This window comes from Triplophysa dalaica, chromosome 4, assembly GCF_015846415.1.
Source record: "Triplophysa dalaica isolate WHDGS20190420 chromosome 4, ASM1584641v1, whole genome shotgun sequence".
Lineage (NCBI taxonomy): Eukaryota > Metazoa > Chordata > Actinopteri > Cypriniformes > Nemacheilidae > Triplophysa > Triplophysa dalaica.
Genome location: NC_079545.1, coordinates 19,236,198 through 19,248,699, shown reverse-complemented (window position 1 = coordinate 19,248,699; position 12,502 = coordinate 19,236,198). Strand labels below are relative to the sequence as shown.

Sequence of the window (12,502 nt, the reverse complement as noted above, 5' to 3'; positions counted from 1 at the left end):
AACACTTCAAGTAATCAGTTATTTTGTTAAGACAATATTTGTTATATATTATTCTTTGAAACACTTTATGCAACACCTAATAGGAACACTGTGCAAGATATTGTTAGTTCAGTATTATTCAGATATTTTGATAATTTTAGTCTAAGACAGGATTGGCACTGCACTTAATTAATTTACATATAGCACTAATTTCTGATTCATTTGATGTAAGAGTTGTGTGCTTTTGTTTTTTTTTATTTTAGAAAGAAGACATCACAGATAGAAAAATTAAAAGACTAAACTCACATTTGGGCATTGGACAACAATTAAGGCTACATAAAACTTCTAGCAGCAGTAACATTTGTTAAACATTTCAGGTAATTTACGGGGCATGCTGCATTAAAGTACATTTAAGGTAATCCGTCAAAAAAAAATGTCAGTCGCCAACGGTTTTCAAATGCGTCGTGAAGAAATGCATTCTGGGAAACAATATGTAAACACCAGCTTGAAAGCAGTCAGACGAGATATCATGGCATTTTATACTTAATGCATTTTAACAGTGGTTTATTTTTCATGATTTTGTCTTTTACTACAAACGAGGGACACTCGACTTCGTGTTTTATCGGAATGTGACTCTAATGTTTTAAAGAAGCGACAGTACTTCTGCAACTGTCAATATGCTAGCAGCTACTTAGCTTGTGAAACAGTTGAATCACATTCATGCGGTCATAACTTGTTGTTTCAACGGATTCGTCCATTCTCCTTACCTATCGTTACCGGTGAGCAGCACACACATTTATCCTACATGACTAATGTTATGTAACGTACGTTAGGTAGACACTGACGTGTTTGGTCATAATCAGAGGTTAGCGATCTAAATTAGCCTGTCAGTGCTGCAAGTTAGCCAGGTTTTGCTCCTAGACTGTTTACATGCCAGCGTCTGATCCTAATGTCGAGTGTACTTAACGGACTGTTTAAGTTGTTAGCAATGCAACGAGTTTAACTATGACCTTTATTAGTTGATATCAACGTATTAATTTACTGAATGCTCCGCGTAGTAGCAGGCCCACATCCAATATGTAAAATTTCGCAGTTTAGCAATTTAACAGTTATGATGAATTTGTGTCGCATATATTTCATAAAGTAAATCCTTCTATTGCATTATTTTCATATAAGCGCGTGCTATTTGTATTGCCACTGCTCCTGTTGACAATAAAAGCCCGCGACAACAAACATAAACAAACAAGTCACACAGAACACCACGCCCCTTTAACTTTCTGTGAGCATTTGTTCGCCGAACGAAACAATATTACTTTTTTGTATAACACAACGCTGTATTAACTTTATTTTAAAATACTTGTATCAGTTTTATGCTGTTGATATGATTAAGCTTGCGTTTGTCGTCTATTGAAAAAAATCTATCGTCTTTTTCGCAAATCTTTTCTATTGAATAAATGAACACTTCATACGAATGTTTTTACCGTCACCTGACTTATAAAGTATTCATTAATTTCATTAAAACTGTAATAATCTAATCATCTTAATTTTAAGAAAACTTTACATTGGTACAGCAAATTCGGGGATGTTTTTTTAACAGTAAGCACTAACAACTGAACAACTTTTTTTACAACATTTGAATCATTTTGTCAGGCTTCTGTAGTAATACATCAGAAACATGCCAAGCCAAAAGGTTTTTATTGCTCTTAAATAACATCTTATAAATGCCCATGTCATTGTGGAATGCAGCGAACCATTCTAGGAACCCAAGCATATTATCTTTCTAAGAATCTAGGATATTTCTTAGCTGTGAGTTGTTTCATCTCCTAATGTGAGTAAAGGAAGCTGATCCCTTTTTTCAACAAGACAGACCCGTTTGGACATATCTGCCATTTCTGTTAGCTGTCAGCTAGACTTAAGCAGCGCTTTACAAGTTTTCGGCAGATGTTATTTGAGGGGGTTTATTTGAACTTGGAAGAGTTGCAAAATGTGAATTCTTAGGCTCTCAATAATGATAAGTATGTGCTTGTGCTTCGTGTCATAAGGATTCCAGTTTGGGTCTAGTTCTCAGGGATCACTGGAACTTTGGTCTGTATATACCTTTTATAAATCTGCAGAACTTAGCAATGGGGAAATCTTTCTTACCAATGGAATAAATTAGATTTATAACCTATTACAAGGGAAGACATTTGAAGATTTATTGTAGTCTTAATTCAAAATCAGTTAAAAAAATTAGGTCAAATGAACATAGATCTTATGATAGAGTCGCTTTAGTAGGCCACATCATTGTTTGTGCGAGGATTCACACAATAATTTATTGAAAGAAGTTGTGTGCGACTGTATTAAAATCCAATTCAATGTTCAAAAACTTACCTTGGGATGGGAAACAGGCTAGAACGGACATGAGGGTAAAACAAATATATAAAAAAAATGCTAAATACAAACTAACACACATTCACGGAACACCAGCCTTGCATTTGACATAAATTTGAGTAATTTGCAGTTGGTATCACATGTGTAGTGGACGATGTTTTGGAATCCAGTAAAGTTTAGCATAACTGAAACACAATATCGTTGATTATTTCTTTCTGTCATTAAAGTTTCTCTGATATGGCCCGAAGCTTGCAAATAACTGATCAGTAATGTTGAGCTGAGTTGGTTTGGTTTGGGGTGTGCTTTAATGTGTTTTAAGGGACTTTGTTGCCATGCATTGCTCATGGCACTGTCTCAGGTGGAGCAGGTTTGTGGCGTTTCATCATTTGTTGTACTAATCGTTTGACGGGCATGCAAATGACCTGGCCCTGCGGCTTTGTATTCCTTTTCCTATCCAAAGTATTGCCAAGCTGCTGTTGTCGGCACGAAATCAATATTCCGTTATGAATCTGTCTGACCTGCAGATGCTCTCATTGGCCAGCTCTGTTCTCTTTCTAATACCTTTTTAGTGCTGCATTCTGAAAACCTGAACTAGAACACAACTCTCCCGTCTTTAGCCGTTCTGGTTTACCAACGTATCTTAATCTCTGTACAGGCAACCCAAACGCTCGCCCCTGCAGTGAAGGATGGGTGTGAAGACCTTCACCCACACTTCCTCCAGCCACAGCCAAGAGCTTCTGGATAAACTCAACACCCTGCGCAGAGAGGGCCATTTCTGTGACGTCACCATTCGTGTACAGGGCCAGCTGTTCCATGCACATAAGGTAGTGCTGGCCTGCTGTAGCGACTTTCTCAAAGCTAAGCTCTCTGGGAAGCAAGCAGAGGATGAGACTGTAATCGTAGGAGAAGAAAAGCACGTTCTGGACCTCCAGCATGTGACAGTCGCTGGTTTCGCTCCTCTTCTGGAATATGCGTATACTTCCACACTGTCCATTAGCACGGAGAACATCATCGATGTGCTGGCCGCAGCTAGCTACATGCAGATGTTCACAGTGGCCAACACTTGCTCCGAGTTCATGAAGTCAAGCATTCTGTGGAACTCAGGATCATCAGGAGGAGGGGCGGGAACTGGCAACACCCAACCCCCAAGTTTACACAGGCCCCAAGAGACCCCTGAAGACCATGCGAGCTGCACCCTCACGCCCGTAGATGCCCTCTCACCATCCCCCGTCTCCTCAGAGTGCAGCATACCAGAGCGACCCATCCCTGTGTGCCGTGAGTCTAGGCGCAAGCGGAAAGGCTTCGCCAGCCCACAACTAGCATCCTCTACCTCCCCGCAGGTCCCCAACCCCTCTCCCTCCTCTTCCTCTTTCCCAGAGAGTTCAGCACAAGCTCTTGAACCCTCCCTGGCCTTCTCCTGGACGTACCCTTTCGGTGTGGAACGGCGATTTGCAACAGGAGAAAAATCCAAACTACCCGAAGGTCTCCTGGAACCGTCTGGAGCCTCGGGGCAGGACTCTAGTGGGCGGGCGCTGGTGGAGTATCTCTCCTGTGAGGGCCCACGAGGCTTGGGTGTGGGCGGTGCAGTGGGCGTAGAAGAAGAAGATGAGGATGTACAGGTGAAGGTTGAGAGGCTGAGTGATGAAGAAGTACATGAAGAAGTTTCTCAACCTGTCAGTGCTCCTCACAGTTCTCTGAGCGACCAGCAGACAGTTCCTGGCAATGATCATAACCAAGAAGATCTACTTATAAGCCCACAGTCCTCTTCCATCGGTGAGACTCCTTTATACAGAACAGAGCCATAGTTATGTCTGCTCTCTGTCTGCTGTTAGTAGGTTATCTAAGAACAATATATCTGTTTCATTTAAATGTGCATTTTATCAATCCGATTTTTTCTGAATATAACATACACTGGAAAAACTGTTTCTGAGACGTTGTCTGTCTAGACTAAGGTAGATGTCAAATTAATCTTATCTCTCTCCTCAGGCTCTATGGATGAGGGGGTAACTGAGAGCCTCCAGTCTATGCAGGGCACTCCAAACACTACTGGTCACATGGAGGAGGATGAAAGGTATGAACTTTTTGTTGTGTCTGTGTTGTTTAAAAAAGTATCTTTTTATGATCTCCTACTTTTACGATTCAAACAAAAGGGCCCCAATGAGGGGACATCTGAGTCATTTTCTCATCATCATCATCATCTTTCTTTGTGTATACTTGTTTATAAGCAGTAGAGGGCTCTGCAATATTGTAGTGGCTATTAGGATGTAGACTTCTTGCCAAGAGGCCAGGAAAGCTAGTTGGCAGCCTTTCTGGAAAGTTCTTGGACCTGAATTTCCTTTTTGAAATACTGGAAGAGTAGCGAAAAGATGCAAAACAAATGGGGAGAAAAGAGTGGTGTCCATCTCAGGAGAGGAGTGTACTTTTATGTGACAACTTAAATGCCAGAATGTGTTGTATGTTAGCCTTAAAGGGACAATTCACTCAAAAAATAAATCTCTCATCATTTACTCGAGTTCAGAATCTTAATAAATATATTTCTTCTGATGAACACAGAGAAAGTTATTTGGAAGAAAGCTTGTAACCAAACAGTTCTTGGCCACCAATTGACTACCATAGTAGGTAAAATGACTATGGTATAAGTGCCCCAGAACTGTTTGCTTTCCTACATTCTTCAAAATATCTTCTTTTGTGTTCAGCAGAACAAAGTTTAACAAAATAAATTTATAAAGCGATATGTCTTACTTTGGTACTCTAAGTGTCTTTCTATGTGTTCATCAGAACAAAGAATTTGTTACAGATTTGGAACCACCTGAGGGTGAGTAAATGAGGACAGAACTCAAAATTTCGGGTGAACTGTTTTCTTTAAAGGTTTTGTGGATTTGTAGAAAAATACAATTTTGTGGAAAACGGCGTTGCATTATATATTGTGTACAATTGCTATATCACTTTTTATAAAAAACTGCAATTTATAAAAACTAAGTCAATTTGCAGATTTTACTCTTTCTCCAGGCTGGAAAATGTGCAGTATCCGTACCACCTGTACATCAGCCCCTCCACCCGCCCAGGACTTAACGGTCCTGAACGGCCCTTCCAGTGCCCAACATGTGGCGTCCGCTTCACCCGAATACAGAACCTCAAGCAGCACATGCTAATCCACTCCGGTGAGTGAGATTCTTCTATTACATAACTTCTTGATTGCATAATGTAACAGTATTGAGATTTATTGGCTATTAGTCCATACAAATCTTGGAATCACATTGATGTGACTGATCTTCTGTCTTGTGATATTTATACATTAACATTCTCTACCAATTGAGCTGTGGGAACACAACCTGATTTGTTCTGTGGCCCTTCTACAGGTATTAAGCCATTCCAGTGCGACCGCTGCGGGAAGAAATTCACACGGGCTTACTCTCTGAAGATGCACCGGCTAAAGCACGAAGGTAAACGCTGTTTCCGGTGCCAGATCTGTAGCGCCACTTTCACTTCCTTCGGTGAATATAAGCACCACATGAGGGTGTCTCGCCACATCATCCGCAAGCCTCGGATTTACGAGTGCAAAACATGCGGGGCCATGTTTACCAACTCCGGCAATTTAATCGTACACCTGAGGAGTCTCAACCATGAGGCGTCAGAACTAGCAAACTACTTCCAGACCAGGTGAGGAGGAGCTGAACATTCTTAGAAAATGTGTAGAAGCACAAATGTAGTTTTGTACGGTCGGCCCAGCCGTTCATACCTTTTTCAGTTGGCAGATGCGTTTTTATGGTTTGGGAGGACAAAAAAACAACCCGAACTGTATTGAACAATGTGTGTATTAGGTGAATAAAGATTCAATTCCAGAGACAGGTAAAGCGGCTTGTTGAAATGTCATTGTCAAATTGTTTCCCTCAGATTAAATGTCCTTTTTGCTCGGTTCCAACAGGTTCACCGCAGTCCAGGGTGACGCCCAGTTCCATTGTGGAGTATTTGGCAAAACATTTCTTAGTGAATAGGGCTTTCAGGAAATCCCGAAAATCTCATGTTTGATTTTATGATGAGTCTTAGGATAGGTTCATTTCAGAATCACCACTGCTTATTTGCTTCTGAATAGCTGAGACACACCCTTTCGGTGTCCCTTTTATTTTTTAACACGTGACACAGCCTGATCATTATTTTAGTTTATTGGCAGACGCTTTTATGCAAAAATACTTGTCTTCCCTGGAATCGAACCCATGACCTTTGCACCACTACAGAGTGAGCTCCAGGAACAGTTTAACTAAGCAGCATTGTTTAGATGCAGTTAAGAGTTCTCAAATGCGATTTCCCTGTTTGAATACGAGTATCTTGTTCGAGTAAGTTTCGTGGAACAAACGTGGCTTTGATTCCATGTTGGAAGTGGTGAGACTTGGACTGTCTATTAGAAAAAGTAGCTCTGAGATGTAAACAGTTGCAGTGGTCAGAGAAATCAGTTATAGTTCAAGTCATTACGACTGAATAGCTCTGACGCAAAGTTCTCGATAAAGCTCTTCTAGGAAGAGTATCAGTGGAATAGCTGTTTTTAAGTAGACTCTGAGACATTCTTCTAAGATAATCCGTCAATCGTCATGGTAAATCTTTATTAAAGCCGAGCGAAGGAGTCGGGTGCCTTTGTGAATTGAACTCCCGCTACATGTAGACTCCCATATGAAATCCAGCTATTTATTTAATTTAAGCCCTCTCTTTTAGGATCTCAGTGGTCTATTTGTCTTTGTCAGACACGAATAAACGGTGTCTATGTAAGCTACAGCACTGAAGCAATAGTTTGCCTTTCTTTTGTGCTTAATAAGAGAGGGAGAGGCTGTGCTGCATATTCGGATGCAGTTTAATTTGTTTCGAGACGATGAGCTGTCGGCATTCTCTTCTTCGGAGACCAGCTGTATATCAACATCCACTTAGTGGTCAAATGTATTTTACTTTAGTGATATACCTCTTTGTAATCGTAAGCAGTCCATTAAAGATGAGCAAATTGAGACATATTGTATGTGAGTGTAATGCTTTTCCGATAAGCACTTTGATTTGAAGTACATTGTGTCAAGACTGCAAGGTTGTTTTTTGAAGAAAAAGGAAATCATGTCAATAGTAATTAAATAACGTGACATCGTAGTCATGGATTAAGCTATCATTGTTGTGTTTTCCTGCTACTTTCTGCCAAGCCGCAGTTGAGTTTTGATGATTCAGTCACTTTTGCTTGGATAGCTGGGGTGTTTTGACATGTTTTGCAGTTTATTGTTTGATCTGTGCATGCCAGGACTGGCTCTTGATAAAATAAGAAAAGTAGAAATTTTACAATCGTATTCCAAACTTGGAGCACAATCTTGGATGAAATGTATCTCATTGGATTTTTTACCAAAAAAATATTTTTGAACTTGCGACTGATTGGTTTGACATCCTCAGATTGTGGCTTCACATAGGAAAGACTGAAATCGATAAATAACATTTTAACTCATTCATTTTTTAATAACATTGCTATGATACTACAAAATGATTTAAATATATTTATTTATTTTAAAATATGTAAAACATGTTGTTTAAATAGCGTTGATGATTTTCTGAATCTTGGTCTTTCTCTTCTTTTGTTGGTCAAGTGAGTTCCTCCTCCCAGACTACCTGAGCCACATGCAAGAGGATGAGGGGCTGGGACACTTTGAGATGACTGAGCAGACCTTTGAAGCCACTTCCTCCTCTTCTTCAGTCCAAACACCCGTTATCTCCCAAGTCTCTTCTACTATAAACTATGATAACCACCATCCTGCGCCTACACCCCAAACTCCAAACCCCAAAACGGGGCACGGAGGGGAAGTAGCACCAGGGGACCACCTGAAGTCCACAAATGCTGTTACATCTCTGCAAGACCAGGTGGAAGCTGAAGAAGAAAAGGAGAGAGCGGGCAGGAAGCCGAAGAAAACCCTTGTGTCAATTACAATTGAGTAAAAAAAATCTATATGTAAACATGTATAAAAACAGTCGATGTTTCGTGATCCTGTTGAAAAAACTGGGAATGCAACTCAGTTTTACATTGTCCAAAACTATGATGCTGGTTTATCATTCTTTTTTTTTGTCATTTTAGCAGATCTTGGGAAAAAACATTTCATTTTTTAAATATGATCTCTATTTGCAGCCCAGTTGCTCTTTGGAAGCACATTTACATCATTATTTAAATATTTATAATATATTATAATTTAATATGATTTTAAATAGAATGCTTTGTGGCAGTCGGTCAAATAAAATGATTTCAGATTTCATATTAAAAGCGAAAAGCAGCTGATATCCATATAATAAATATGATAATAATTGCTTATTACCTTAACTGCATTACATTGGACTCTTATGTACAATCTTTTCTTTTATTGATTCCCTTTCGTCTCCTACTTAACCTGGAGCCTTAACTATAGCAAACTGCCCCTTCTAAATGAAACTAGAAAGTTTTAAACCAGAAAGCTGCAACCATCTAAGAATGGTCCAAAAAATGTGACTGTGTTACTACTTTCATATGCAGAAACAAAACAGATTGCTGTCAAATACGAATACACGTGAACCTGCACAAACAACCGTGAAAACCGTGATTTTATGAGCTTTAATGTGTTGCTTTGACATGTGAGGAGTATGACTTTTTGTTTCTCCCCTACCCCTCCTTTCTGCTGTATAATGTAAAATGCTGCTAAAATTTGTAAACTGTGCCTCTTGCCCAGCTCTCAGAAACAAATTCGATCTAAAGAGCTGTACGTGTTACACCAACATTCTCTTTTGATTACGACATATGGAAGAAATGTCAAATGGGTCACGTTTTAATAGAGTGGAAGGAAGGTGATATTTTCATAGCCTTTCCGTTTTATTGCTGTTGGAGAATGTTTCTCCATAACTTGATGCCATAGTTGTATGTGCCTAACAAGTCTCCCGACAAAGTTTATGAATACCTTGTGATTATGGCATGAGCCTTGATTGAAGATGAAGCTGCAACTTTGGAATATGTAGCATTTGTTGTGTCCTGTGGTTTCAATGCTGATGCATATCACTTGTGTAAACTGCTTCCTTTGTGTGATATTGCACATGGCAATCCGTCGATTTAAAAGCTGCTTAATTCCAAGATTTTTTCAAAGTATAGGGAACAAAGATTTTTAATATGCTTTGTGCAATATGGTTATGGATGAATCTCTTGTTCCGAAAGTTAATGTGAAGTAAAACTTTTTGTACCGCAGTGGACAATGAGCTGAAGGGTTTGAGGTTGTAGAGAAATAAGCTTAAAAACAGGAATCTGAATTGTTAATGCGTGTGAACAGCAAAGAAGTCATATTGTCTTCACTGCTATAACAAAAGGGTGCAATATCATTCTCTGATATCATTTCCCTTGAGATAGTCTCGCTCATCTCATGCCTCATTTTTGCTCAAACTCGGTTACTTCATAGTCTGAGAGTTTGTAGTGACGCATTTACCATTAGACAATATTGGCTGCCTGTTCCAGATCGCTCTGTTTGCTACTTGCATGTTTTCCCCGTGCAGAAGAAATATGGGGAAAATGAATATAGCATGGGTTCATTCGTTTGTTGAATGTTGTTCAAATATGTGCTATTACCATTTTGTAAACAGTATTCAATCTTTGGTGTTCAATTGTTTGAGCAGAAAGAACAGTGATATTTCAGTAGTCATGATGCTTTTTCATATTCTGTATTGATTACAGTTACCTTAAAGTGTCAATTTGTAAATTTGTAATATCAATGTGAGTAGTTCTTTGACCGTTGTAGTGTTGGCTTTTGTGATAATGTCTTGATATATTTATAGTCTTTTATTTTTTATTAAGCTTAACTTTAGTTGTATCTTGTATCTTGTGCCTTTGGATATTGGATCTGTATTGTATTTTAATTGGCAAAAAAACAGGCATTGATATAAATTCTGATGTTTTGTAGACAGAATGCTGGTAGACTTCAAATGTAGCTCGAAACGTAAAATATTTTTGAAGTGCTATTCGACACATTGTTTAAACTAAGTTTTGTGTTTATTTTCATAAAGACAAATGTATTTGTTGTTTTGTATTTCTTCGGTGGTTCTTATCATCAGTTCATGTGCCAATTCAGATTTATTGAATGATGTTTTGTAAAAATAGTAGATTTCAAGTAAATTGTTACAGCCTAACATTCAAACAAAGTTTTGCCTTGATTTGTTGCTGTTTTTTTAATGCAAAATTATCTTTAAAGATATACAGTCGTGGTGAAAGGTATTTGCGGTGACAAATTTTGTGTTTTGCCAAGTTTGCTGCATCTGTATTTGTAGATTTTTCCACATGTTTCTGTGGTATACTGGAAATTGCGTTTATTGGTAATATTAGTACATAATATATGCAAAAAGTCTATATTTACAGTGTTGGTCCTCATTTTTCATAACCTTTGTATTTCGCTCAGGCATGATGGATATTAGCTTCTATCACTCTATAGCTTTTATGCATAATAATCTTTAAACAATCTGAATGAACACCACAACAGTTTAATAAGAAACTTTATGAAACACAGCCTTTGTGTCACAGCAAATACTTTTGGCCACAACTGTACTCTGTCATATTCTATGTGCCGTACCGCACGTATAGTGCAAATAGAGAATGGAGAACACATGACACATCTGCAAGACTTTTATGTCAAAGAGGGGTTTTATAGTCCAAAACAAGCTCTGGTGTGTAATAAAAAAACAACACTATTGGCAACCGAGACCACAAACACACTAAAGGAAACAATGTAACGGCATTACCAGAGGATAGCATTAATTTTGCTTTGGCCTGCTAGATCAGGGGTGTCCAATGTCGGTCCTGGAGGGACACAGTCCTGCAGAGTTTAGCTCCAACTTGGCTCAACACACCTGTTTGGAAGTTTCTAGTCTGCTTTGTTAGACCTTGATTAGCTGTTCAGGTGTGTTTGATTAGGGTTGAAGCTAAACTTTGCAGGACACAGGCCCTCCAGGACTGACTTTGGACACCCCTGTGCTAGATGAAGGTTATGTGACCATTTGCAGACTCCAACCACCTGCTTGTGATTTGGTGTCCTCTCGCTCTGTGACCCTGGAGGAAAACGAAGGGCGAAAAATTTGGTCAATCTCTCAAACCGAATCATTCTGATAATAAATTGAATGATTTTAATTCACTGATTTTAATACATACTGTCTTAAATTAGCTTATAACATTGACCTTGTTTGGCCTTCACCTGTAATCATAAGTCAGATGGAGCTATATAACTCAAAATGATCATCTGGTATCTGCCAAGTAAGATACTTTTTAGTGACAATGGAATGCACACACAAACAAATAGAAATTGGACTTTGTATTTATATATTTTGCATTTGGAAATGGATGTTCAACAGTCCTCACATTTGCAACAAGAGCCAATATGGTAAAAAATGTATTTTTTTTATCTAATTATGGTTTACATGTCAGCTTCCCACAAATGTTTTCTTTTGAGACCTTGGTATTGGCTTGGCTTGCGGCAAAATCAGATGTTTAAACATCTACTATGAGTGGCTTAATCTTATACAGAACTAATTGAGTCTTAAAGGAGCTGTAAACAATTTCAGCCAGCTTGCTAATTTCAACCACATTCTCCAAAATAACACCCAGGCCGATGTCTCCAAAACCAGGCACAGTTATTATCTGTCAGATAGTAACACACAATTTTGATAGTCCACTTTAGATGTTTTAGAAATTGGTAAATGTCCAACTTGTCAACTACCATTCAGTATAGAGTTTTAGTAGACTGTTTAATATTCGCTAACAATTTACTATGCAAGGGATTTTAAACAATTCATACCATTTTTACATTTTCTAAACTGATGATTTTGGAAAGTAAAGATTCCAAAGATTGTGCAACCTGGAATGTGACCATTCTACACTGGTCAGGGATCACATGGAGAGCTCCTTCATTGCCGCTGTTATATAATCCATGATCCTAAGAGAATAAGAGTAAAGTGTTTAAACAGGTTATTTTGTTCCACTAAATGCCTCCTTTTTGATAAACACCATGAACAACTTTTTTGTGTTAACCAAAACCATCAGATGCATGCAAGAACATTTTTAACATATACAAAGCAGATAAACAAAGCAGACCCACAGAGAGACATATGCAAAATGTTCCCTTATACGTTAAAAGCTTGTTTTTGA

At 38.6% G+C, this 12,502-nt stretch overlaps 1 protein-coding gene across 2 annotated transcripts; it reads left to right on the top strand.

The window, feature by feature from the left end:
• The first annotated feature begins 128 nt into the window (after positions 1–128).
• Positions 129–10,509, top strand: zbtb44 (zinc finger and BTB domain containing 44). Of its 2 annotated transcripts, none has more exons than XM_056745191.1 (6): positions 129–758; positions 3,005–4,122; positions 4,336–4,420; positions 5,359–5,510; positions 5,709–6,009; positions 7,956–10,509. In XM_056745191.1, the coding sequence occupies exons 2-6, from the start codon at positions 3,036–3,038 to the stop codon at positions 8,299–8,301; spliced, it is 1,971 nt and encodes a 656-aa protein (XP_056601169.1). In that variant the 5' UTR covers positions 129–758; positions 3,005–3,035; the 3' UTR covers positions 8,302–10,509. The 2 variants fall into 2 exon arrangements, with proteins under 2 accessions (XP_056601169.1, XP_056601170.1); XM_056745192.1 differs by having other exon boundaries at positions 5,709–5,792; positions 7,956–8,127.
• Positions 10,510–12,502: the final 1,993 nt, after the last annotated feature.

What these genes read in the sequence shown, in the direction of transcription:
- zbtb44 (XM_056745191.1), top strand. Translation starts at nt 3,036, where the DNA reads ATGGGTGTGAAGACCTTCACCCACACTTCCTCCAGCCACAGCCAAGAG. An exon ending in CCCACAGTCCTCTTCCATCG is followed by an intron (nt 4,123 to 4,335) that starts GTGAGACTCCTT and finishes CTCTCTCCTCAG; the next exon opens with GCTCTATGGATGAGGGGGTA. An exon ending in CACATGGAGGAGGATGAAAG is followed by an intron (nt 4,421 to 5,358) that starts GTATGAACTTTT and finishes CTCTTTCTCCAG; the next exon opens with GCTGGAAAATGTGCAGTATC.